Source organism: Scyliorhinus canicula, chromosome 21 (genome assembly GCF_902713615.1).
Source record: "Scyliorhinus canicula chromosome 21, sScyCan1.1, whole genome shotgun sequence".
NCBI lineage: Eukaryota > Metazoa > Chordata > Chondrichthyes > Carcharhiniformes > Scyliorhinidae > Scyliorhinus > Scyliorhinus canicula.
Genome location: NC_052166.1, coordinates 61406565 through 61434297, shown reverse-complemented (window position 1 = coordinate 61434297; position 27733 = coordinate 61406565). Strand labels below are relative to the sequence as shown.

Here is a 27733-nt window from a genome sequence, read left to right as displayed (position 1 = left end):
AAACTCATCTATTTTCTAAGGATCTGTATCCCTCCGCTCCCTGCCCATTCATGTATCTGTCTAGATACATCTTAAATGATGCTATCGTGCCCGCCTCTACCACCTCCGCCGGCAATGCATTCTACCACCCTCTGCGTAAAGAACTTTCCACGCATATCTCCCTTAAACTTTTCCCCTCTCACCTTGAACTCGTGACCCCTAGTAATTGAGTCCCCCACTCTGGGAAAAAGCTTCTTGCTATCCATCCTGTCTATACCTCTCATGATTTTGTACCTCAATGAGGTCCCCCCTCAACCTCCGTCTTTCTAATGAAAATAATCCTAATCTACTCAACCTCTCTTCATAGCTCGCGCCCTCATTACCAGGCAGCATCCTGGTGAACCTCCTCTGCACCTTCTCTTTTCACTGACAAAAGTTACTGTTAGGTATATTTATTTCATTGAATCATAGGATCCCTTCAGTGCACGAGGAGACGATTCAGCTCATTGTGTTTGTACCAACCCCTGAAGGAGCGCCCCACCCCATCCCTGCAACCCAGTAACCCCACCTAACCTTTTGGAAACTAAGGGGCAATTTATAATGGCCAATCCACCTCACCTGCACGCCTTTGAACTGTAGGAGGAAACCGGAGCACCCGGAGGAAACCCAATCAGACATTGGGAGAAAGTGCAGATTCCACAGACAGTCGCTCAAGGCCGGAATTGAATCGGGGTCCGTGGCGCAGTGAGGCAGCAGCGCTAACTACTGTGCTACCGTGCCGCCCTTTTTTCACACACTTAAACACACATTGAGCAAAATAAATATGGTCTGATAGCCATTGAAGACAAGACTGCAGGATGACAATAATAATGATCTTTATTGTCACAAGTAGGCTTACATTAACACTGCAATGAAGTTACTGTGAAAAACCCCGAGTCGCCACATTCCAGTGCCGGTTCGGGTACACAGAGGGAGAATTCAGAATGTCCAAATTACCTGACAGCACGTCTTTCAGGACTTGTGGGAGAAAACCGGAGCACCCGGAGGAAACCCACGCAGACACGGGGAGAACGTGCAAACTCCATACAGACAGTGACCCAAGCCGGGAATCGCACCTGGGACCCTGGCGCTTTGAAGCCACAGTGCTAACGACTGTGCTACCGTGCTGCCCCACGGAATGCTTTCCATCACCTCTCTCAATCCTAATGGCTCCTCCAGCGCGTGCCTCCTCTCCTCATCCGGCCTTGGGGATTCCAGCCTGTCCAGAAATCACCTTCCTCATACCCTCGGATTGGCCCAATACGACTTCTCACAGTACTCCCTGAACGCCTCATTTATCTACCCCGGCTCCGACACTACCTCCCCCTTCCTGATCCGTACTCTCAGGATTTCTCTAGACCTGGCCTGCCCCTTAGCTGATGGGCTAACATGCGGGTCGCCTTCTCTCCACATTCATCCTGAACCCCTCTCACTCTCCGTAGCTGCCCAACCACCTTCCCTGACGTCAGCCTGTTGAACTATCCCAATCCCTCCACGATGGGGCCCTCGAATATTTCCTGTCAACCTCGATTATCTCATCCAATAATCATCCACACTTCTTTCTCCTCCTCCCAACTCCGTGCACCTTGAACAAGATAATCTCCCCCCGAGCCACCACCTTCATCGCCTCCCAGAATGCGGCCGCCAACATCTTCCTATTTTGGTTCAACTCCACGTAGCCCTTGATCACCGACCGCACTTTATCGCAGAACCCCCTGTCCGCAGAAAGTCCCGTGTCTGGCCTCCATGCAGGGAAGATGTTCTGGATGGTGGGTGTGTCCAGAACCAGGGGCCGCAGTCTGAGGATTCAGGGGAAACCATTTCAGACAGAGACATTTCTTCACCCAAAGAGTGATGAGCCTGTGGAATTCGTTACCACGGAAAATAGTTGGTGCTAAAACACTGAATATATCCAAGAGGCGGCTGGATATAGCACTTGGGGAGAATGGGATCAAAGGCTATGGGGAGAAAGCAGGATTAGGCTATTGAGTTGGAACTGATAAACGGCGGAGCAGACTCGAAGGGCCAAAAGGCCTCCTCCTGCTCCTATCTTCTATGTATCTATGTATCCTGGCCTGTACTCCTGCCTCAAGCTAAGTTGAACCTCCAGCCACTGCGGTGCGTGGTCAGAAATCACGATTCCCGCATTCTCCGCCCCCTCCATCCCCCACCAACATCTCTCGGCTTACCACACAAAAAATCAATTCTGGAGCATGATTTGTAGACGTGTGAAAAGGAGTACTCCCCCCACCCCGCCACCCCATCCCCGCCCCAGATCCTTAACCTCTACCCTTGCGCCCCCTGCTGACGCTTACTCCTCTGCGAAGAAGTCAATAAATGGCTGCCACTTTCGGGCAAACCCTAGTAGCGAACCTCTCAAGGCGAACTTGACTTTCTCTAGGCCAAGAAAGCTCGCCATGTCCCTCGGGGGCTTTGAGTCCCTCCATGCCAACAGTATTCGTCGCCGGGCTACCAGGGAAGCAAAGGCCAGAACTTCGGCCTCTCTCTCTTCCTGGACTCTCGGGTCCTCTGCAACCCCAAAGATTGCCATCTCCGGGCTCATTACCACCCATTTATAATACCTGGGACATGACATCTGCGAATCCCTGCCAATACCCACCGAGTTTAGGGCATGACCAGAACATATGTACATGGTTAGCCGGCCCTCCGGCACATCTAGTACACTTGTCCACCAGGCCGAAGAATCTCCTCATCTGGACCACCGTCATGTGGGCCCGGTCGTGCACGACCTTAAACTGGATTAGGCTGAGCCTGGCGCATGTTGCGGTTGTGTTTACTCTGCTCAGGGCTTCTGTCCAAATACCATCCTCCAGCTCCCCCCCCCGAGCTCCTCCTCCCACTTAAGCTTCAGGTCCTCGGTCTGCCTATCCTCAGCTCTCATTAGTTCCTTGTAGACGTCTCAAACTCTACCCTCTCCCACTTCTCCCCTAGAAGCTACCCTGTCCTGCCTCCCCTTCGGCGGGAGACGTGGGAAGGACGCCACCAGTCTGTGTACAAAATCCCTCACCGCCAAGTATCCGTCTCGCCAGCCCAAACTTCTCCTCCAGCGCCCTCATGCTTGGAAAGCTCCCTTCCAGGAACAGATCCCCCATCCTCACAAACCCCGCCCTCCTCCACAGTCGATACCCCCCCATCCATGGGCTTCCCTGCGGCGTCGGGGGCTTCATTTCAAAATCCCATTGACAAGCGGTGGGAAGAGAGAATCCCACCGCCAGCAAGTGCCTCGCCGCCGAGAAACACGGGGCTGGGGGGACCCCGGCCGACATATTGACCAGAGATCCTCTTACCACCTGCCATTAGCCAGTGTATTGGATGGATTTGCAGGCATCACTCACCATAGCTCCACAGAACAATGCGCACGTAAGGTTATCACAGCAACTTGGACTTCCTGATAGAACATACAGTGCAGAAGGAGGCCATTCAGCCCATCGAGTCTGCACCGACCCACTTAAGCCCTCACTTCCACCCTATCCCCGTAACCCAATAACCCTTTCTAACCGTTTTGGACACTGAGGGCAATTTTTCATTGCCAATCCACCTAACCTGCACATCTTTGGACTGTGGGAGGTAACCGGAGCACCCGGAGGAAACCCACGCACACACGGGGAGGATGTGCAGACTCCACACAGACAGTGACCCAAGCCGGAATCGAACCTGGGACCCTGGCGCTGTGAAGCCACAGTGCTATCCACTTGTGCTACTGTGCTGCCCGTGCTGGTATGTGTGTGTGTTCCTGATTGAATACCACCATCATTTTTAACCGAAACACCCTGGTTTACTCTTTCCAATCTTGGCAGTGTCCTGCGCATCGACATTGGCCTTTCACCGTGTTTCTCATTAAGATAAATACTCCATGATCATGCAGGGGACAGGGTTCAAATCGGCATCAGAACTGTGACATTTTCATTGTGACGGTTCAGTCAATCCACTTTGGCAAGACTTATACTGCAGCCTCATCATCATCATATAGCGTCCGCATGTATCATAGAATTCCTAGAATTTACAGTGCAGAAGGAGGCCATTCGGCCCATTGAGTCTGCACCGGCTCTTGGAAAGAGCACCCTACCCAAGGTCAACACCTCCACCCTATCCCCATAACCCAGTAACCCCACCCAACACTAAGGGCAATTTTGGACACTAAGGGCAATTTATCGTGGCCAGCCCACCTAACCTGCACATCTTTGGACTGTGGGAGGAAACCGGAGCACCCGGAGGAAACCCACGCACACACAGGGAGGATGTGCAGACTCCGCCCAGACAGTGACCCAAGCCGGGAATCGAACCTGGGACCCTGGAGCTGTGAAGCAATTGTGCTATCCACAATGCTACCGTGCTACCGTGTTACATTATTTATTAATGAACAGTAAGATAAAGTGCCATTGTGTCAAAGTGGGGTCATGTGATGCTGCACGTTAGTCATGAGGCCAGAATCAGCCATGTAAACTATCTCGAGCAGTTTGCCTGGGAGCGTCATTTCGGCCCTTCCCAAAGGCAGGACACCGATAATTTCCTACTTTCCAATTCTCTGACCTCAGCCGTGCAGGGTGAGTAAGCTACTTTCCAACAAGCTTTTAAATCTCTGTTTTCCCAGGGATCTGTTGTGCTCAGCTTCCGGGAGAGAGAGAGAGAGAGAGAGAGGTTACGATGAAGTTGTTCCGCAAGATACCTTGTTCCGCAAGGTGGAGTTCCTGATCTCAGCTTCACGTTTCAGAGTGGTCGAAGACTCAGCCCATTAGCCAATGGGCAAAGGACCAGGGCGGGGTTGGGGGGGGGGGGGGGGGGGGGGGGGTGCACAGGTCAAGGTTTCAACGAGAATTGCAGGGGAAATTTTTACCAGCGACTGGGACACACGGCCCCAGAGCGGAAAAGATCAAAGTGTGGTAATGGTTCTGTGACTCTAAACTGGAGGGCAAGGATATATTGGCCAGAATTCTCAGATCGTTGCAGGTTTCGTGACAGCGTGGGGTGGTTACGATAGGAAATTCCATTGACAAGTGGTGTGCAGATAGAATCCCACCACCAGCAAACAGTGCACTGCCGAGAAATAGGTTTCCGGAGGATCTCGGCCATTGTAAAGATCCCAGAACAAGTCAACCCATGTATAATGTGCGAGCTTGCCCTCCCGTAGCCATGGCTATAATTCGCCACCCTCACCGCAGCATCTTTCCCCAAGCAGCGAGTCATTGAAATCTCCGTTGACTTCGACTCAACTGGAAGACCCCGTCAACAGGAGGGTAGGACAATCCCGCCCCACGGATCGGGATTCAGTGAGACGCAGACCATGTAAAGGTCCGTCGGCCCCGGGCGGGAATTCCCAGTCGGCAAGCGGGCGCGGCCGGAGAATCCCGCCCCATATCTTCCTTCAATTTGAGCTCCCCACCCAAGGAAAGTGGGGGGGGGGGGGAAATATTAAAGGGTGAAAATTAAACTGGATGAGAAGCGGAAAGAACTGATGGACCCGCGTGGATAGAGAACATCACAATGTCAGACCGCTAACGTTTACTGAAAGGACGACAGTAATAAACACGCACAATGTCATTAAGCCAAGAGCAATTGTGCGAAAGTAACAAGAGCTCTCCCTCTCCCCACCCTTACCATTCATATCAAACAGCTAAACTGACAAAGACAATGTGAAAATCGAACGTAGAAACACACAAACCAGTCACTCTTGCCATGCTAAATTATGACATCAATAATGAATGAATAAGTGGATAGTGAGCTGCAGTGACCACAAGTGAAGATTAACCAATAAAACAAATCATTCCCTATTTCACATTTCTACCAATTGATAATATGCCCCTTTAAGCATCAGAAACGTTTGCTTTTAACTCACTCAATCTGAAATAGATAAAACAGTATTATGAATGTTCCAAGAGCCTCTTGAAATATCAATTGTCCCTTACCACCGTATGTATGGGTTAAAGATATTTTGTTCAATGGAGGTGAGCAGAGCAATTAACCTCGGCTCCCCGTGCCTCCTACCTGAGAATGTAAACACACAGCCTGCCTTCTGAAAGAGCATCAGAGCATCACGTTACATTGCCATCAGCTGAACACATTCTAACTAGTTTGCATTCTGGCTTCCCTATCTTTCCAATGCATTAGCCCCTTGACAGAAACTGCAGTACCTCGGTCCATAGTCACTCCCGAAAGATCCCATCCTGCGAGCTGCTTTGGGGGAACTGTTTACATGAGCATCCTTGACGTTCTGTGTTACTGCTTTCATCACAGCCTCTGGCTCTGAGGAGGACGGCTTCAGCTTCGTTCCTGCCATAATTCAGGCTCCATAGACTTCTCTCAAATTAATTTGCTCACTGAAAACCCTCAGCAGTTATTACACTGCATAGAACACGGCAGGCAGCTACCACCTGCTCTCAAACCCATGCATCTCTCCCTGTGCTCGAAAGTGGACTGGTCCTCACTACTAGATTCTATTTGGTCTTCACCAGGCAAAGAATAGCTACAAAAAAAAAAGATGCAAAATTTTACTGCTGCATTTATTTTGACAAGGGCGTTCAGCAGCAAGGGTGGGAGAGTGCGGTTATCGCTTACAACGTCTGAAATGCAAGGCAAAATAATGTGCTGCTCTTACTGCAGATTCAGCCTCCCTTGTCAAACATGTATTTTGTTTGCGGTGGAAAGTTGAGTCTTGGGCACTGAGGTTAAGTGGAAAATCATAGTAGGAAAGTTATTTCTCGTCTGCGGCATGTGCTTCCTGTTCGTTGTTTCTACTTCATCGTGGTGAAGTTTTCCCTTGCCATCACCGGAAGTCGTAAGACTTTAACCACAGCGTTCAATACTTGCCTTTACACCGAAAGCGAAACGTTCATCTGTAGAGGACGGTCCACAGATGCAGGATGTCCCAATACACTTTAGAGACGATTGTAAAACAGAAAAAGCCAAGTTGTGGACAGCGCAATCCCACAAAACAACCAGGGGCAGGATTTTTCCCCTGCCCCCCCCCCCCCCTGCCTCCCAACCAACCAACCCCTCACCGCCTGCCCCCCGTGGCTTCTGGCGGAGGGTGCTGATCACCATTGGCCATTGGGGACATCTTCCTGTCCCGTCGATGTCAATGTCTTTTTTTTTAACATTGTTTGCTGGCCTCACCCGCTGGGGAGCCTGCCGTGCGGGCGCTCCCCGTTGGTGCGATTAGAAGATCCTGCCGGGTGGTAAGGGGCCGAAATGTTCGGCCCCCAGGTGGTAACGGGCAGATAATCTGCTTTGGTAATGTCGGGTTGAAGGTTAAATGTTGACCGGGAAAACCGCCCTGCTCCAGCCCGAAAATGTCTCTCAGGATCATTGCCATCATCTGCGGGGGCATATGGGGGGTGTCGGTTTTATAATTAACCTGACGGACGACACACTGTTGACAGAACAGAACTCCCTCAGTATAGCACTGGAGAGTCACCCTAGATTTAGTGTTCGGTCCTTCGGAAAGGGATTTGGGCTCCACAACCTTCGGCTCAGGAGGCGCGAGCGTCACCAGCTGGGTCATCGCCGACAACACTGTTCAAAAGATTCCTGTCCAGACAGAGCCCAGGTTGAGAAGCCAAAAACCAATCAATAAAACAAAAAAAGCAGGAACAGAGAGTTCAAAAGGATGTTTTAAAATTCAAATATTCATCAGATATCCTTCACCGAACCCTACTGACAACACTGGATTTTATAGTTTATTCACTGTAGAACCGCATAACTTGGGTCAAATCGTCCGATCAAAGTCAACAATACTCTGGGTGGAATCTCACGGCTTCCTCACGGTGGGAGCTGGCTTGTCAAGTACGACATGCCAATCAAAAGCCCACTGATTTAGGCAGGACATTCGAGAAAATTACCAGAAGCTTGGTCAGAGAGGGAGTGTCTTGAAGGAGGAGGGAATTTCAGAACATAGGGAACAGGCAGCTGAAGTTAGGCCTTTGATGGTGGAGGGGTATTAATTGGCATGTTCAAGAGGCCAATATTGAAGGAGCATGGATATTTGAGAGTTGTGGGACTGGAGGAGGTTGGAGATAGGGAGAGAGGGGCAGCACGGTGGCACAGTGCCACCGTTCATTTCATTTTCATTTCATTTTCAGTGGTTAGCATTGCTGCCTACGGCGCTGAGGACTGTGGTGGTATGATTTGCATAGCTGTCTGCCATTGGTGCAGAACACTGGCTTACCATTGGCCCTGGTCGGTCATGTGCGTCTCAACCGATTGGTTGAGACCAGTCATGTGACGGCTCCCCGATTGGTCGAGAGGCTGAGTTAACCCCGCCTCCAGAGCGAGGTGTAAATACCCAGAACGCCCGGCGGTCGTCCATTTACTGTAGTCGACCGCAGGGCTAACTTCTAGCTTATTAAAGCCTAACATTTGTACAGCAACTCTTCTCTCGTTCGATTGATGGTTCATCAAGGACCCAGGTTTGAATCCTGGCCCTGGGTCACTGTGTGGAGTTTGCGTGGGTTTCACCCCCACAACCCAAAGATGTGCAGGATAGGTGGATTGGCCACGCTAAATTGCCCCTTGATTGGAAAAAAAATAATTGGGTACTCAGAAAAATTTTTTTTTTAAAGAGATAGGGAGAGACAAGTCCAGGAGAAGATTTGATAATGAGGATTGGAGTTTTGAACTCAGGGTGCTAGTTATCCGGGAGGTAATGCAGTTCAGCGAGTGGAGGGGTAACGGTCTTGGTGCAGTTAAGGTCATGGGGCAGCACACGGACCCTGTATGCCCCCACGGATGATGGCAAATGATCCTGAGGGACATTTTCGGGTTGGAGCACATTTGGTTAACCTCAGGTTTGCTAAGGGTAGAAAGTGGGAGGCCAACCAGAACTGTATGGCAATCTGAATTATTACAACCAGGTCAGTGAGACTGTGCCTGTCACAGGGAGAAAGGTGGTGAAAGGGATACAAAACAAACACATGGGCCAAAATCAATAAGCCGTTCCTCGAATGGCTTCTTTCTGAATGTCAACATTATTCAGGGATTGATTAAACAAGATCAGAACAATTTCTGAAAATATCTCCTTGGGCAGTCCCTCCGAGCATGACTTGCTTCCACTCTGGGAGGTGGGTTCAGTGGGTGGCTGAATAGTCCAATCCTGGATGGCAGACTCTGCCACAGGTTTGGCAGGTGGTGTTTGTTGAGGAGGGTGGGTGGGCCGCTCTGGATTCTATGCTCCCTTTCTGCTGTTTACACTTGGCCTCCACGTGCTACACTCTACAACGCTCGAGGCGATTGGCGCCTTCGCGAATGCTTCTTCTCCAGTTTGCGAGTTCTGAGGCAACCGATTTCCACGTGTCGATGGGGATGTTACATTTATTGAGGGGAGGCTTTCAGAGTGTCCTTATAGCGTTTTGTCTGCCCTACCAGTGATAGCTTGCCATTGCGGAGCTGGGAGTGGGTCACTTGTTTCGGGAGTCGCGCGATGGGCATGCGGGCAATGTGACCCTCCCATCGCGGCTGGTCGAGTGTGACCAGTACCTCTACACTGAGGATATTGGTCTGGGAGAGGATGTTCACGTTGGTACACCTATCCTGCCGCGATTTTGCAGAGGCAGCATTGGTGATATCGCTCCAAGGATTTGAGGTGTCAGCTGCACATTGTCCAGGAGCTTCCTTGAAAAATTGCAACATCCCCACTGACACCTGGGAATCTCTTGCCTAAGACCGTCCAAAGTGGAGGAAAAGCATCCGGGATGGAGTTGACCCTCTCGGGTTTCATCGGCGAGAGCAAGCTGAAGCCAAGCATCGACACGAAAGGGGCGCATGGCAACACGGGTGCCCCACCCACCCGTTCCTCCAACCCCTGCCTGTCCTGCCAGCGGCAGGGACTGCAGGTGGTGCATTGGGTTCCTCAGTCACCTGGGAATGACTCCAAGGGACTGCCGAAGAGAAGATTGTGTTCCAATCAGGATACCAGATTTTATCATGTCAAAGTCTCGGAGAGGATGTGGATGAAATTTACCAAAGTAGTACCAGGCATGATGGACCTCCGTTATCTCGAGGTGCCGTGATTGTTCTCCCTACAACGAGGAAGCTGAAGAGAAGGTTCCGCAGGAGGCGTGAATATCATGAACGGTTTCAATAAGGAAAAACTGATTCTGGACCGAGGGCTTGATCCGCCGGCCATGCTGCGCCCAGAAAAGCAGCTCGTCGCACCACAGCGTGGCCGGGAAACTCCGCTCCCGGGATCTACACGGCTCGCTACGCCGCGCGAGATCCAACACGATCATGCGAGACATTGCGATTATGAATCCCACGCACAATGGCAGCAAGCCTCACTCTAATGTGCAGATTCTCCCGAGGTACCTGAGGCTTTGGGATTCAATCCCTTTGCCTCAGAGAACTCGGGTGACTGCCATTCAGCACTGGTCCCCACAAACAAGGACCAGACAAAACGGCACTCGTGGGGGTATCCCGGGGCATTGGAGGCCCCCAGCTGCATACCCTTTGGGCAGAGCAGTGCCCTGGCATGTCTGGTGCCACATGGGTACCCCAGCAGTGCCAGCCTGGTACCTTGGCAGTGCCACCTGGGTGCCAGCTTGTGAGTGGGAGGTCAGGGACCCTCAATACTGTGTTACTGTGTTCGAGCTGGGGGGGGGGGAATTGTTTTGGGAGCTTTGGAGATCAGGATGCCATATCTCACTACAATGGGGAGGTCTGGCCAGCAGAGCTGCCCGCTGTACAACACGTTTCCCGTTCAGGCCTTTTATTCACGTTGAATAGCCATATGTTTCCTGGCACTGCAAGAGCTGGGAAACATGCCGGGAAACGCACTCGCTAGGGGACTTTGTTCCCTTTTGGGAGAGTCGTGCCCAGAAGATTAATAACCAAACACAATTTGGTAGTAGGGAAGATGCTGGAATCTATCATCAAGGAAGAAATAGCGAGGCATCTGGATAGAAATGATCCCATTGGGCAGATGCAGCATGGGTCCATAAAGGGCAGGTCATGCCTTACTAATTTAGTGGAATTTTTTGAGGACATTACCAGTGCAGTAGATAACGGGGAGGCAATGGATGTGGTATATCTGGATTTCCAGAAAGCCTTTGACAAGGTGCCACACAAAAGGATGCTACGTTAAGATAAAGATGCATGGCATTAAGGGTAAAGTAGTAGCATGGATAGAGGATTGGTTAATTAATAGAAAGCAAAGAGTGGGGATTAATGGGTGTTTTTCTGGTTGGCAATCAGTAGCTAGTGGTGTCCGTCAGGGATCAATGTTATGCCCACAATTGTTCACAATTTACATAGATGATTTGGAGTTGGGGACCAAGGGCAATGTGTCCAAGTTTGCAGACGACACTAAGATGAGTGGTAAAGCGAAAAGTGCAGAGGATACTGGAAGTCTGCAGAGGGATTTGGATAGGTTAAGTGAATGGGCTAGGGTCTGGCAGATGGAATACAATGTTGACAAATGTGAGGTTATCCATTTTGGTAGGAATAACCGCAAACAGGATTATTATTTAAATGATAAAATATTAAAACATGCTGCTGTGCAGAGAGACCTGGGTGTGCTAGTGCATGAGTCACAAAAAGTTGGTTTACAGGTGCAACATGTGATTAAGAAGGCAAATGGAATTTTGTCCTTCATTGATAGAGGGATGGAGCTTCAAACTAGGGCGGTTATGCTGCAATTGTATAAGGTGTTAGTAAGGCCACACCTGGAGTATTGTGTTCAGTTTTGGTTTCTTTATTTGAGGAAGGATGTACTGGCGCTGGAGGGTGTGCAGAGGAGATTCACTAGGTTAATCCCAGAGCTGAAGGGGTTGGATTATGAGGAGAGGTTGAGCAGACTGGGACTGTACTTGTTGGAATTTAGAACGGTAAGGGGGGATCTTATAGAACCATAAAATTATGAAGGGAATAGATAGGATATATGCGGGGAGGTTGTTTCCACTGGCGGGTGACAGCAGAACTAGGGCGCATAGCCTCAAGATAAGGGGAAGGAGATTTAGAACTGAGTTTAGGAGGAACTTCTTCACCCAAAGGGTTGTGAATCTATGGAATTCCTTGCCCAGTGAAGCAGTAGAGGCTCCTTCATTAAATATTTTAAAGATAAAGATAGATAGTTTTTTGAAGAATAAAGGGATTAAGGGTTATGATGTTCGGGCCAGAAAGTGGAGCTGAGTCCACAAAAGATCAGCCATGATCTCATTGAATGGCGGAGCAGGCTCGAGGGGCCAGATGGCCTACTCCTGCTCCTAGTTCTTATGTTCTTATGCATGGAGTGAATGGGCAGCAGAAAGAGATTCAACCATAACTTTCGACATGGTGTCGGATAAATATTGGTCGGAGAAAGAAATGCAGGGCTGTGGGGAAGAAGAGGGAGTGGGACTAATTGGACTCGATCAAACAGCTGGTACAGGCATTTTGGGTTGGTGTTGTATTATCAAACTACAATTCCATCTATCATGTATGTTTACATAGTGGAAGAGGCGATAGTGAAGTGACTATGATGAAGAGACACTTCTGTGCCTCAGTTCAATATAAAATACACAAGAGTACACTGTATATTAGTCAGACTTCGTAAAGCAGTATGTAATGAGGCTTTTATGCAATCCATTAGTGCTCTTCTGTGTAAGTCAGGCACTTGTAAACAAGCTTAAGGTAGTGATCTAATTTCTGTGCTGAAGTACTGTTTTAAAAATATTTCCGTTTGCCTTGTAGTAACTAAGCGGTTCATTAGAACAGGAACATTAGATTGACCATCTTACTCAATAGCGGTTTATTCTGTTCTCTCCTCAGAGGGCTATCAGAAAAAAGCAGACGTGCATTTACATAGCACCTTTCACCTCCTCAGGCTGTCTAAAAGCCCTTCACAGCCAACAGTTGTCGTGTCGGCAAGCGCAACAGCCTGTCTGTGCACAGGAAGGTCCCAGAAGCAATAATTAGAGACAGTTTATTTGATGGCGTTGGCCGAGAGCTGAATGTTGAGCGGGATGCGGAGAGAAGGCTGCTTCTAGCTGAAAAGGGGAGGCATGCGTCATCCAGGCTTCCAGTTCCAGAATTTTATTTGGTGATTCATGATGGGAAACACATGTGGGCTTTAGGTAATCTAAAGAATAATTCAGAATTAATTGGGTGACCACCCTATCGCCTCCCTATGCATTTTCTTTTCATGTACGGAGTAATCTGTCTGAACTGTACACAGATCAATACTTTTCACTGTACCCCGGTACACGTGACAATAAACCAATCCAACATCCAACTAGCAGCCTACTGGTATTCAGTATGTTCATTTGTGAAGATCTACAAGATTAGTTTTGCGCAAGGCATTCAGACTTGACAACGCCCAAAGTTGCAGAAGTCTTCTATTTCATTGTTAAGCGGAGATCAACATGGAGATTACAGTGCTTAGACAGCAATTGACAATACCAAACAGATCAGATCGCAAGGATACTGGGGAAATAGTGCACCAAGACGGGAGACGGCGGTGTAGGGATATTGTAACTGGGCTAATAATCGAGAGACCTGGGATAATGCTCACGGGGACCCAGGTTCAAATCCCGTCATGACAGATGGTGAAGTTCGAATTCAATAAAATAAAATAAATCGGGAATAAAAAGTCCAAAGATGACCATGAAACCATTGTTCTCTAATATAATTTTGGAAAGGAAACCTGCCGTCCTTACCCTGCCTGGCCTACACGTGACTCCAGATCCACAGCGATGTGGTTGACTCTTAACTGCCCTCTGAAATGGTCATAGCAAAGCACTCAGTCCAGAGGCAATTAGGGATGGGCAATAAATGCTGGCCCATAAATGGCACCCACGTCCCAGGAAGGAATTTTTAAAAAAAAATTCTCCCTTTTGCTGGCTCCTCTTCGACCCTCTGCCCTGTTTCAAAAGTGAGAGAAGTGTTGGGGTTCAGCTAAGAATTCGGGACTCATTCCAAATCAGACACTTTGCTAAAAAGCCACTTGTTTCGGTCCCCCAGCTGACCTGAAAAATCCAATCATCCAATCGGCTGCCTGCCTGTAAGGAACTCTTTTCGCACTTCCCTGAAAACTCACGACGCTCTACAAGCAAAAGCACCCTGCATTTTGTGCTATTTTGAACATTGCAGCCTTTGAATTGAATGTAGGTCAATGAAAAAGCCCCTCAAACAAGTGTGTTTCTATAATCGGGCAAGTTGTTATTTTAATCCAGGCGACATCACGGATGCTAGAATGCTAGTTGAATGAGTAAATCGATTATTTGTAAGCAAATCAAAGCATGATGATCTTACAGGACGAGCACCCATGCTTGTGAGGCAGATATTGACAGACCCATGCCCTCGATGATTTAAAAAGAAAGAGGGACTTGCATTTATGTGGCAACTGTCAAAACTACAGGATGTCCCAGAGTGCTTTACAGCCAATTATGTAGTTTCAAAGCATAGAATTTACAGCGCAGAAGGAAACCATTCGGCCCATCGAGTCTGCACAGGCTCTTGAAAAGAGTGTCAGAATATACACATCAGTATATAATGGTGCAGGGACACACACTGACTGACGCACTGCAAGACCAATCAACACATACAACACAGCAGCCAATCACCACCACCGCTCACTATAAAGCCAGAGGGCACTAGTTTTCCCGCTCATTCGGGATGCGGCCTCTGAGAAGGACAGAGCTCACAGCTTGTAGCACAAACCTTCACCATGTGCTGATAGTCTAGACTGGTCAGGATAGGCATAGGTCTTCAGTTTAATCTGACATAGTGTCGACCCACAGTGAAAGTATGTTCAACAGTTCCTAGCTTAATAAAATAGTTTTGTACTATTTCAAGTGTTGGTAGCCTGTATGTGGTGCTGCTGAGGTAAATGCAGTCTCCACAGATCCAGAGACCCAACACATCAAAGAGCACCCACTTAAGCCCACACCTCCACCCCATCCCCGTAACCCTGTAACCCCACCTAACCGAAGGGACAATTTAGCATGGCCAATCCACCTAACCTGCACAGCTTTGGACTTGTGAGCGGAAACCAGAGCATCCGGAGCAAACTTATGCTTACACGGGGAGAACGTGCAGACTCTGCACAGACAGTGACCCCAGCCGGGAATCGAACCTGGGACCCTGGAGCTGTGAAGCAACTGCGCTAACCACTGTGCCGCCCTAGCATCAGGCCAATTTGCCCAAAGCAAGATCCCACGAACACTAATGTGATGTTCATCAAATCGTTACATTGCAGAAGAAGGCCATTCAGCCCATCGGGTCTGCACTGGCTCTCTGAGCAAGCATTCTATCAAATCCCGCTCCCCTGCCGTAACCCCGCAACCTTGCATAGAGTCATAGAATGCCACAGCACAGAAAAGGCCCATTGTATCTGCACCGGTCAGAAACAACCACCTTACTACTCTAATTCAACTTTCCAGCACTTGGCCCATAGCCATGTGTGCCTTGGCATTGCAAGTGCATGTCTAAATACTTCTTAAATGTGTTGAGGGCTCCTGCCTCCACCAACCTTTCAAGCAGCGCGTTCAAGAATCCCACGACCCGTGGGTGAAAACATTTTCCCCTCACATCCCCTCTAAACATCCTGCCCCTCACCTTAAATCCATGCCCCCTGGTCATTAATCCGTCCACCAAAGGGCAGCACGACGGCACAGTGGTTAGCACTGCTGCCTCCCGATGCCAAGGTCCCAGGTTCGATCCTGGCTCTGGGTCACTCTCCGTGTGGAGTTTGCACATTCTCCACCGTGGGGGCCCCCCCAGGGGGTGAATCCCCCCTCGCCCCCACTCCCCAGGAACGCCCCCCGCACACTTACCTGCCAGGTCCCGCTGTGCGTGAGGTGAGTAATTCACGCCGGCGGGACTGGCTAAAACTTTACGGCCACTCGGCCCATCGGGGCCCGGAGAATCGCCAGGGGGACCGCTGTCAACGGCCCCAAACCGGCGTGGCAGGAATCCCGGCGGCCACCGAAAAACGGCGGCAGACAATAGGGCAGCCGGTGTCGGGGCGGCGGGGCGGTATTCACGCCTCCCCCCCTGGGGATTCTCTGACCCAGCGGAGGGGGGGGGGGGGGGGGTAGGAAAATCCCGGCCATCAAGTCAGCCATGACGTGGCTGTTAAATTGTGCCCAATGTTCGCTCGTCTTGAATATTTGATGGATTTGGTTTCATAGTTATAGATGTTTTCTCACTGATCCGGAGGGTAGTTTCAGAGTCTGGAATTGGCCCTTAGGGAGCAGCATTGGATTGGATTGGATTTGTTTATTGTCACGTGTACCGAGGTACAGTGAAAAGTATTTTTCTGCGAACAGCTCAACAGATCATTAAGTATATGGGAAGAAAAGGGAACAAAAGAAAATACATAATAGGGCAACATAAGGTGTACAATGCAACTACATAAGCACCGGCATCAGATGAAGCATACAGGGGTGTAGTGTTAATGAGGTCAGTCCATAAGAGGGTCATTTAGGAGTCTGGTAACAGCGGGGAAGAAGCTGTTTTTGAGTCTGAACTGCAGGCGGGGGGAAAGCAATTTGGTTCTTTCAGAGAACAGGAGAATAAACTGGGTGAACACAGAGCTCTAAGTGGTTGTGACAATGACTAATGAAGGTGAAGAGCACAAGTGTGTCAGAATTTACAGACTTGCTTGTTTTAACCTGAGCGACAAAACTCTCCTGAGGCTGGTTTGAACCAAACGATCCTTTGTATCAAAAGGTTCAGGTTAGGTTGAGATGAATAGGCAGCCGACAGGGATTTTAGATACTTGCTGCAACTCCTCACAAGCCCCAGCACCCCAACACCTCCCCCCCCCCCCCCCCCCCACACAACTCCCCATCACCCTCAAATCTCCCCACTCCCCAGCAACCCCTAACCCAACATCCCTCCCCACTCCACCCCAGCACCCCCAGCCCCCCCACTCCACTCCCCATCACCCCTGAATCCCCCAACCCCACCCACTCAACTCCCCATCACCCCTAATCCCCCAACCCCCTCCCACTCCACTCACCCTCACCCCCAAAAAACCCCATCCCCTGCACGGCCAACCCCCCCCATTCCAATCCCAATCACCCCCAAATCTCCCCACCTCCCAGCACTCCCAAATCTCCCAACCCCCCAACTCCACACCCCATCACCCCCAAATCCCCCAAACCCAACCCTCCCCACCACCCCAGCACCTCTAACCCCCCCACTCAACTCCCCATCACCCCTAAATGCCCCACCCCCAACCCCCCACTCAACTCCCCATCACCCCTAAATCCCCCAAACCCAACCCTCCCCACTCCACCACCCAGAACCCCCAGCCCCCCCACTCCACTCCACATCACCACTAAATCTCCCAACCTCCCAACTCCACACCCCATCACCCCAAAATCCCCCAAACCCAACCCCTCCCACTCCACCCCCCAGAACCCCAAACTACCCCCCACTCCACTCCCCATTACCACCAAATCCCCCCACCCCCCAACTCCACTTCCCATCACTCCCAAATCTCCCCACCCCAACCCACCCACTCAACTCCCCATCACCCCTAAATCCCCCCACCCCAACTCCACTCCCCCTCACCCCCACAATAACCCACCCCCAACACCTCCAACCCCCCACTCCAATCACCATCACCCCCAAATCTCCCCACCTCCCATCACCCCCAAATCTCCCAAACCCTCAATTTCACCCCCCAAACCCCCACTCCACTCCCCATCACCCCTACATCCCCCAACTCCAACCCCCCACTCCACTCCCCATCACTCCTAAATCCCCCAACCACCCACTCCACTCCCCATCACCCCTAAATCCCCCCACCCCAACCCCCCACTCCACTCCCCATCACTCCTAAATCCCCAATCCACTCCCATCACCCCTACATCCCCCAACCCCCTCCCACTCCACTCCACATCACCCCTACATCCCCCCACCCCCAACCCCCCACTCCACACCCCATAACCCCTAAATCCCCCAACCACCTCCCACTCCACTCCCCATCACCCCTACATCCCCCAACTCCAACCCCCCACTCCACTCCCCATCACCCCTACATCCCCCAACTCCAACCCCCCACTCCACTCCCCATCACCCCTAAATCCTCCCACTCCAACCCCCCACTCCACCCCCCATCACCCCTACATCCCCCAACTCCAACCCCCCACTCCACTCTCCATCACCCCTAATTCCCCTAACCCCCTCCCACTCCACTCCCCATCACCCCTACATCCCCCCACCCCAACCCCCCACTCCACTCCCCATCACCCCTACATCCCCAACCCCCTCCCACTCCACTCTCCATCACCCCTAAATCCCCCCACCCCAACCCCCCACTCCACTCCCCATCACCCCTACATCCCCCAACCCCCTCCCACTCCACTCTCCATCACCCTTAAATCCCCCCACCCCAACCCCCCACTCCACCCCCCATCACCCCTAAATCCCCCAACCCCAACCCCCCACTCCACTCCCCATCACCCCTAATTCCCCCAACCCCCTCCCACTCCATTCTCCATCACCCTTAAATCCCCCAACCCCATCCCCCACTCAACTCCCCATCACCCCTAAATCTCCCAACCTCCCAACTCCACATTCCATCATCCCCAAATCCCCCAAACCCAACCCTCCCCACTCCACCCCCCAGCGCCCCCAACCCCCACGATTCCCCATCACCCCTAAATCCCCCCACCCCCAACTCCACTTCACAGCATTCCCAAAACTCCCCACCCCAACCCACCCATTCAACTCCCCATCACCCCTAAATCCCCCCACCCCCCAACATCCCCAACCCCCCCACTCCACACACCAGCACCCAACCCCCCGCTCCACTCCCAATCACCCCAAATCTCCCCACCACCCAGCACCCCCGACCCAACCCCACACCCTATCACTCCCAAATCTCCCCACTGCTCTGCATCACCCCTAAAAAACACTCCCAAAGGCTCCCCACTCCCCATCATCCCAATGCCCCCCACTCCCATCACCCCAAACCCACCCACCCCATCACCGCAACCCCCCCACTCCCCATTTCCCTAAAAGCCCCACCCCAAACCCCACTTCCCACCACACCAAACCCACCCATTCCCCATCACCCCAAACCCACCCACTCCCCATCACCCCAAACCCACCCACTCCCCATCACCCCAAACCCACCCACTCCCCATCACCCCAAACCCACCCACTCCCCATCACCCCAAACCCATCCACTCCCCATCACCCCAAACCCATCCACTCCCCATCACCCCAAACCCACCTACTCCCCATCACCCCAAGCCCACCCACTCCCCATCACCCCAACCCACCCACTCCCCATCACCCCAAACCCCCCCACTCCCCAAACCCACCCACGCCCCATCATCCCAACGCCCCCAATCCCCCTCACACCAAACCTGCCACTCCCCATCACCCCAAACCCACCCACTCCCCATCATCCCCCACTCTCCATCACCCCAGCTACCCCACCTCCATCAACCCAAACCCATCACCCCAAACCCACCCACTCCCCATCACCCCAAACCCACCCACTCCCCATCACCCCAAACCCACCCACTCCCCATCACCCCAACCCCCCCCCCACTCCCCATAACCCCAAAGCCACCCACCCCATCACCCCAAACCCACCCACTCCCCATCACCCCAAACCCACCTAATCCCCATCACCCCAAACCCACCCACTCCCCATCACCCCAAACCCACCCACTCCCCATCACCCCAAACCCACCCACTCCCCATCACCCCAAACCCACCCACTCCCATCACCCCAAACCCACCCACTCCCCATCACCCCAACCCACCCACTCCCCATCACCCCAACCCCCTCACTCCCCATCACCCCAAATTCCCAGCGCCGTTAACCCCCCCCTCCGATCTATTGCATTAATTACTTTGCCAGATCAAATAAGAGTATGTCAAGCTAAATGTTATTTATTAAACATTTCAGAGAATTATAAAAGGGTTTTTTCGATGATTAGATTTTCTTAGCCATGATCTAATGTGGATGAAAGTAGCAGATGGTCTGATGACTCAGCCTAATAACTGAGAGTGCAGAAGGATTGGTCCTGTACACTGCATTAGACGTGTTTCCTCATCCATGCACCCTTACAGCCAGCAGTGCGCTGGAATATTAACAGTTAGGTTCTTTTGGAGGAAGAATTAGGTGCTAGATTATGTCAATTTATTCATTTCATTACAGTAGGGAATGTCCAGCATCAACCCCCGGCTCAGTTGGTAACACCGTCGCTTTAGAGAGGGAAAGCTGTGGGTTCAAGCCCCACTCCAGGAGATCTCAGCGCAAGATACGGGGTGGGATTAAAGGCCTCTCTCTGGGCCTGACCTTCCAGTCCCGTGAAAATCAACGGAGCTTTGAACAGCTTGTCACATTTTCCAGCCCCCCCCCCCCCCCCCCCCCCCCCCCCCGGCTGCCCATCCCACCCCACATAACCCAATGATGCTGTGAGGCGAGTTCTGGATTGGTGAAAGTGCCATCGCACAGGCCAGATGTTAAAGCAAGATTGTGCCTGCCCCCTCAGATAAAGGAATCCTGTGGCACTCGTCATGGAGTGAAGGAGGTATCTCCGCTGTCACGGCCCATATTTACCCCTCAGCCAACATGACTACGGCACTTGAACATTAATATGGCAAACTGGCAGATACGTTTACAGCAGTAACGACGCGTCCAAATACTAATTGGCTGTTAAAGTGTTTCAGCAAATTCTGAGGTCAGGAACTATGAAATTCAGGTCTTGCTTTCATTGTGGGACTGTCTGGTAGTTCTGGCACGGTGCCAACAGCGCGGGTTCAATTCCCGCACCGGCTGAGGTTATTCCCAAAAGCCCTGACCTCTCAACCTTGCCCTCTGCCCCGAGGTGTGGTGACCCTCAGGTTGAATCACCACCAGTCGGCTCTCAAAGGGGAGGGAGGGCTCTGGGACTCTGGTACATTTGCATCAGTATAGCTTGTTTTGAATGATTCTGTAAATTGAATTATAAATATTACCTGCGTGTTGCGCACACACCAGGCAGAACATTTTCACTTTTGTGGATATATTTTACAGTCCTCATATTTTTAGAAATCTAGTAATCTCAACTCAAGAGATGGTGCAGTGCATGCATTTTCTATGTACGTGCGAACAACAACTTACATTTATGTACCGCCACTGAGGGAACAACGAGGTCCTGTGGAGCAGTGGGTAGCATCACTACCTCTGAGCCCAAAGCTCGGGGTTTGAGTCCCACCCCAGGACTTGATGGCCAAGGAAGGTGTCTGATGGCCAAATAGGTTGAATATCAACCTACTAAATTTTTCCACTGTGCCAATGGCTGGTGGTAAGAGCGGGAGAGACTCCTGGTCAGCGGAGTGGGCGGCATGGCGGCACAGTGGTTAGCACTGTTGCCTCACCGCCCCAGAGACCCGGGTACAATTTCGGCCTTGGGATGACTGCCTGTGTGGAGTTTGTACATTCTCCCCATTTCTCCATGGGTTTCCTCCAGGTGCTCCGGTTTCCTCTCACAGTCCAAAAATGTGCAGTTAAGGTGGATTGGCCAGTGTCCAAAGACGAGGTGGGGGCTACTGGGTTAGGGTGGAGAAATGGGCTAGGTCACGTGCTCTTTCAGAGGGTTGTTGCAGACTCGATGGGCCAAATGGCCCCCTACTGCACTGCTATGATTCTATGAGTGCCGCCCCTCAGGCTATAGACCCTCGGCGACAGACATGTTCGTGGAAAATCTAGTGATGGAAGCAGATGAAAGTCTGCCTTGTGCACCACTGAGTATGGGAAGTAAGACAACAATAACTTTAATAGGATGAAATGGGCCCAGGCTTTTTACAGGATTTCTATTGCGGCTACATTGGAACTGAGCCAAGTAAAGAGGTTTTAAACCAGGTGGACAATAGCTTGGTACTTTAAGGAGTGTCTCAAAGGATGCATCCACATCCAGACGTTCTGCATTTTTATGTCGAGTAAAAGAGGAATGTTCAAAGAAAATGATAAGAAAAAATGATAGGAAAAAGCATCACCTAATTAGTGAATATTTTGCTTTCGAATTGGTAGTGCAACAAGAGAATGTGCAATTAATGTAGGAAATTGTTATATATTTTATTTTATACTTGTTGTGGCAATGATATTAAAAACCACTCAGTTGAAATATACACAGACTGTATGTCTGCTAAAACTGTGATTAAGGAGTCATAAAGGTGAGGAAACATCAATTTTAATCATTTACTTGTTCACAGAGAGATGGCTAATGATATATTGTTGGTAAAAAGGAGGTTCCCTGGGGTGTAGATAATTAATAAGGGATGGCACTTAGACCTAGCTGAGCAGATTATAGGACATCTTAATAGGATACAGATGATGTAATTACTGGCAGATCTGCCTGTAGCTTTTGGAGGTTTTGCCATAGAATTTGAGTCTGACAAGACAGAATGATTTTCAGGTTGTTCCTCAAAGGGTCTCTTTCCAGAGTACAGCAAGTAACCCTGATTGCTAACTTTGTTTTGGAGTGGATTTTGAACTGTGTTGGGTTGCTTTAATATAACATAGAATTTACAATGCAGAAGGAGGCCATTCGACCCATCGAGCCTGCACGGCCCTTGGAAAGAGCACCCCACTTAAATCCCACTTAAGCTCCACCCGACTTAACCCAGTAACGCCACCTAACCTTTTTTTTAGGCACTTAGGGCAATTTAGCATGGCCAATATACCTAACTTACACATCTTTGGACTGTGGAAGGAAACCGGAGCACCCGGAGGAAACCCACGTAGATATGGGGAGAACGTGCAGGCTCTGCACAGACAATGACCCGTTGTATCTTAGCCAACTCACCCCTTGTTTCTTCGGAGTTTCCTCTGTTTAGATTTAGGGCCCTAGTTTCAGATTGGGCTTCTTCACTTTCCATCTAAATTAAGAATTCTATCAGGTTATGGTTACTGTTCCCTGAAGGACCCCTCACAACAAGATTATTCCTTAATCCTTTCTCATTGCATAATACCAAATCTAGGATAACATGCTCCCTAGTTTACGCAATCCAAGAATTCATCCCCCGCACTATGCCTCCCTGGTGCCATGCCTGCAGCCTAAAAACGCCCCTCTGTCCCCCATACAGTAGAATCCCATATCACTACTGCTCTCCCATTCTTTTCTCTCCACCCCTGTGCAACTGAGCCACTCATGGTGCCATGAACCTAGCTCTTGCTGCATTTCCTGAGAAACCACCTTCCCCCAGCAGTGAGGGGTGATGGGTTTAAGGGATTCCTGCATTATCTGCCTAGTGCTTTTACTCTGCCTGTGTACTCTTTAGCGGCAGTGCGGCCATCTCACTGTTAACATGACAATGTTATCCCTGCAATTGCCCCACTGACTTCAGCCTCAGCTCCTGCTGCTCTGAAACACAGATTCTGAGCAGCTGCAGCTGGAGACACCTGTACATGAGGTCACACTGGGCACTGGAAGAGTCCGCAACTTCCCACATCGCACAGGAGGTGCATTCCACCTGGCTGTGCTACCCTGCCATGACTTCCCCTTAAATTTCTCCCTTCATTTTTACTTCTTCTAGTGTGGGGTATATTAAGGACAGTAGAAATACTCACCAGAGTATTTCTACTGTCTTCTTTCAGAGGAAAGGTAGCGAAGCAAAGCATCACCCCCTTCCCTCTTCACCACACTCCTTCAGTCACCAAACTCCAACTTAAGCAATCTTAAGCTCAAGGCAGCACTTCAGTGCAGATCAAGGCAGGATGGTCTGTTTTCATACTCTTTGAATCTAGCCTCTGAAAACCTGTTTAACATTTTATTCCAGTTGGAAACCCAAAACGAACCAGATGAGAACACATCAAAACCAACCTAGAAACTGAGCTGAGAACCAAATTAATAGTACTTTGTCGAAGCCCTTCCAACCTGAGCTTGTTGAAGCCCTTTAAACCTGTCCCTGGAATAATGCTGGAAATTCTGCAATAGTATAAATTCCTTGGAGTTATCAGTGAAGAAAGGTTTCACTCATAACCCAGAAAATAACTTTTAACATCAGAAGTTGCGTCCTATTGTAGAGTGGTGAGAACACGGCTCTCTCTGGCGCATGGAATGATTGGGAAATTAACACAGATCCATTTAAGGAGGAGCTAGGTAAGAATAGAATAGAAGGGTATGTTAATGTAGGTTAGATGAAGCAAGGTGGGAGGCATAGCATTGACCTGAATGGTGAAAATGGTCTCTTTCCAGGCTGCAAATTCTAAGTGACATTGACAATAATCACATTTGTAGTTGTGCTGTTGTCCTGTTCCACATATGTCAAATAAATTATTATCTTTTCTGAGCATCGTGTCCTGTTCAAATCCTTGCTCCATCCAACAGGTTAACTGACCAGTCTTTTGCTGCTCCAGTATCTTCTTAATAGTTAATTTGTCAGGGATTTTTATGTTCCACCTTGTTTCTCTGCAGGATGATTTAAGAGATAAAATTACAAATATGATTTGGTTGGAATAAAAACAGAAAATGCTGGAAAAACACAGACTCTTTGGTAGCATCCGTGGATTGAGAAACAGAGTTAAGGTTGTGAGTCCGTCTAACTCTTGTTCAGAGTTTATGCTTTTAGTGGAACAGTTTGTATTGTCTTTTCCCACTTTGCTGGCTGGCTGAACACCCTTCTCCGTCTCCTCGCCTCTCCTTCCAACTTCCTTCCGGAATCATGCTCCTCCACTGGATGGTAACCCATGCCCACCTCTCACAGGGTTCGGAGTTTGCAGAGTACCCAAACACGGGTACCATTTCCATTCATAACAACCATCATTTGGGATTAGGATGCAGTTTTGAAGTCAGGTTCCTAGTCCTGCTGTTAACCCTCCACATTTATCTGGGTTTGGAGGCCTGTTTAACAAACAATAGTGAGCAACAATGGCAATGAAAGTGGGAAGAAAACGATACCAGTGACATTATTACTTTGCAGGATATACCGGAATTATTTTGCCTTAGCTATCTTCCCTCCAATAACAATAGTTTGTGTTTCTATTGCAACTTTCACATAGTAAAATGACCATTTTAAAAACACAAGTACAAGAATCTTCAATTTGCAATCAGAATGCCAGCAATTTACATTTGTCATGGGAGAGTCCCTTTAAGAAATGTTTCTGTCTTGTCTCATGGCTTCAGTGATGTCATTGGGTGGGTGGAGCTGGGCTGTGGCTCCGGGTTTTTACTTTCGTTTTTGAGTTGGGAGCTGGGCTGTGGCTCGGAGTTTGCTTTCGCTTTGAGTTTGAACTGGTTTGCACAGCACAGGTTGAAAAGTAAGGCTTTTCTTTCTCTATCTGCATTTTAACGGTTTTCAGACTGCTTGATAACTTGAAAATAAATAATTGTTTTCGAGAAGGAATTCAAACCTGCTGTTTTGGAAAGCACACAAGAGCATCCAAACAGGTCTTGAGTGCTGTGTGGAGGCCACACCTTTGAAAAGGGTTTCAGGTTTATGGGATCTTGTTATTAAATTGGAACAGCTAAAGGGGGAATTTATCCAGGTTATACATAGAGTACTGTAGCTGTGTGGGGTATTTATGTTGGTAATTGATAAAAATGCTTACTGTGTGCGTTTATAAAAATGTTAACTAAATTTGTAGAATAAACTTTGTTTTTGATTAAAAGTGCTTCAGGCCTCGGTTAAATAACACCTGAAAGACAGGCTCTTGTGCTCATCATAACCAAAATTAATAAACAGTTGTAGGTCAGGTGAACTCTACGATATGCTTTGGAGTTTTCTAAACCCTGGCCCATAACACATTGCAAATCAAATTTCGGTGCTTCTTCAAATCAAGCCTGCATTTCAGCAGTCTCCGTTAAAGGAGAAATGGTCTCCTTCATCATCATCATAATAATAATAATAATCATCGCTTATTGTCACAATTAGGCTTTAATGAAGTTACTGTGAAAAGACCCTAGTCGCCACATTACGGCACCTGTTCAGGGAGGCCGATACGGGAGTTGAACCCGCGCTGCTGGCCTTGTTCTGCATTACAAGCCAGCTGTTTAGCCCACTGTGCTAAACCAGCCCCTAATCATCTATTGAAGTTTAATAAATTTATATCATGGAGTTTACTTTTACACTCGGTCCAGAACCAACGCAAAGTCAGCTGTGTGTAAACAATGTCCACTCAAAGCCTCTGTTTGGGAGGGCTGGTGGGGGGAGCTATTTTCAGATTCAGCCACCATTTTAATTTGTGTCGCAGGGCGCGAGAGTCAAAACAGCTGCTCTGCCACCATTTAGAATGCTGAAATTGGTCGCTTTCACACAGTGAAGGACAGAGATTTGAGCTCCTTATTTCTGGGAGGCTAGGGGAGGGGGGAGCGTGGCGAGGTGGGATGAGATTACTGCTGAGATCCCTGAATATCCATAATACTTCACCCCACTCTTGGTTTGACCCCTTTACAGAGCACTGTTTAGACCATTCAACACTTGGTATGGCTGGGCCTACTACTGTGAGCCATGTATCTTCCCGCATTAATCACTGAGGTAATACAGTTAGGCACTGGAGCTTTATCTGCATATTTATAAAATAGAATTCCTACAGTGCAGAAGGAGGCCACTCGGCCCATCGAGTCTGCACCGGTCTTTCGAAAGAGCACCCTACTTAAGCCCACTCCTCCACCCTATCCCCGTAACCCAGTAAACGCACCTAACCCTTAGGAAACTAAGGAGCAATTTAGCACGGCCAATCCACCAAACCTGCACATCTTTAGACTGTGGGAGGAAACCCACGCAGACACGGGGAGAAAGTGCAAACTCCTACACAGACAGTCACCTGAGGCTGGAATTGAACCCGGGGCCCTGGAGCTACGAAGCAGCAGTGCTAACCACTGTGCCACCGTGCTGCCCCAATTTAATCAAATCAGGCAGGCCTGAGGTGTCAAATGAACGTATATGGGAATGGTGCATTCTGATTGGATGGTCTGTCGTGATCTTTACATTGCTAACTCCCGGATGAGCATTTTCGCACATTTGAAAATACGCTTTAAAAATAATTTCTCACTAATTGCACTTTGCACAGAATAAAACAAGGCACCTTGGCACGGCACTTTTCTCCAACAACAGCTTTCATAACTGTAATACTGCAAAGGGAGAAAATAAGAATAGACCTGAGGTGCGTCACAGAAGCACAAGGAGGAAAAACACAGAACGGAAAGTCGAAGATTCAAACACAAGAAACGACGAGCAAATTCTGGTCAGCTCAGTCCAAAAAGTTGAGAGATTGAGGAAACTTCAGAGTGTGGGCCGAGGTATCTGGAGGTACAGCCAAAAAAGAGAGTGAGGAGAGAGTGAGGGTTGCAGAATGTGAATTTCAATGGAGAGTTAATCGGGAAATATTAGTGCTGGAGGAGGTTAAAGAGGTAGGGAGTGGCAAGAGAATAAAGAAAGCGTTGGAAAAACTCAGCAGGCCCGATCGAACGGCCTTGTCGCTCCCAACTCGGGATATGAGGCATTAAACCTCGCCAGAGGCCGCGCTCAATATTTGCAATGCTTGGGACTCCTCGAGAGATCTAACGAGATGTTTGGACTGTGAAAGGAAACTGGAGCACCCGGAGGAAACCCACACAGACTCGGGGAGAACGTGCAGACTCCACACAGGCAGTGACCCAAGTGGGAATTGAACCTGGGACCTGGAGCTGTGCTCCAATGCCGTTTGGGTAGAAAGGATAGAGACATAGACTATTTTCTAAATGGGACAAAGGGACTTGGGAGTCCTTGTTCAAGATTCTCTTAAGGTTAACGTGCAGATTCAGTCGGCAGTGAGGAAGGCAAATACAATTTT

The 27733-nt window shown here is 49.6% G+C and overlaps 1 protein-coding gene across 9 annotated transcripts in view; it reads right to left on the bottom strand.

Annotated features, from left to right (window-relative positions):
• si:dkey-21e5.1 (potassium channel subfamily T member 1) overlaps positions 1 to 27733 on the bottom strand; it is a 401511-nt gene that overhangs the window by 243117 nt on the left and 130661 nt on the right. The window contains exon 1 of one of the 9 annotated variants that reach the window (XM_038781762.1): positions 6168 to 6401. The exons of the other annotated variants lie outside the window; for them this stretch is intronic. Within the exon in view, the coding sequence (XP_038637690.1) occupies positions 6168 to 6313 (146 nt within the window). The 5' untranslated portion in view covers positions 6314 to 6401. Of the gene's footprint in view, positions 1 to 6167; positions 6402 to 27733 lie in introns of those variants that run through there. 9 annotated transcript variants of the gene reach the window in all.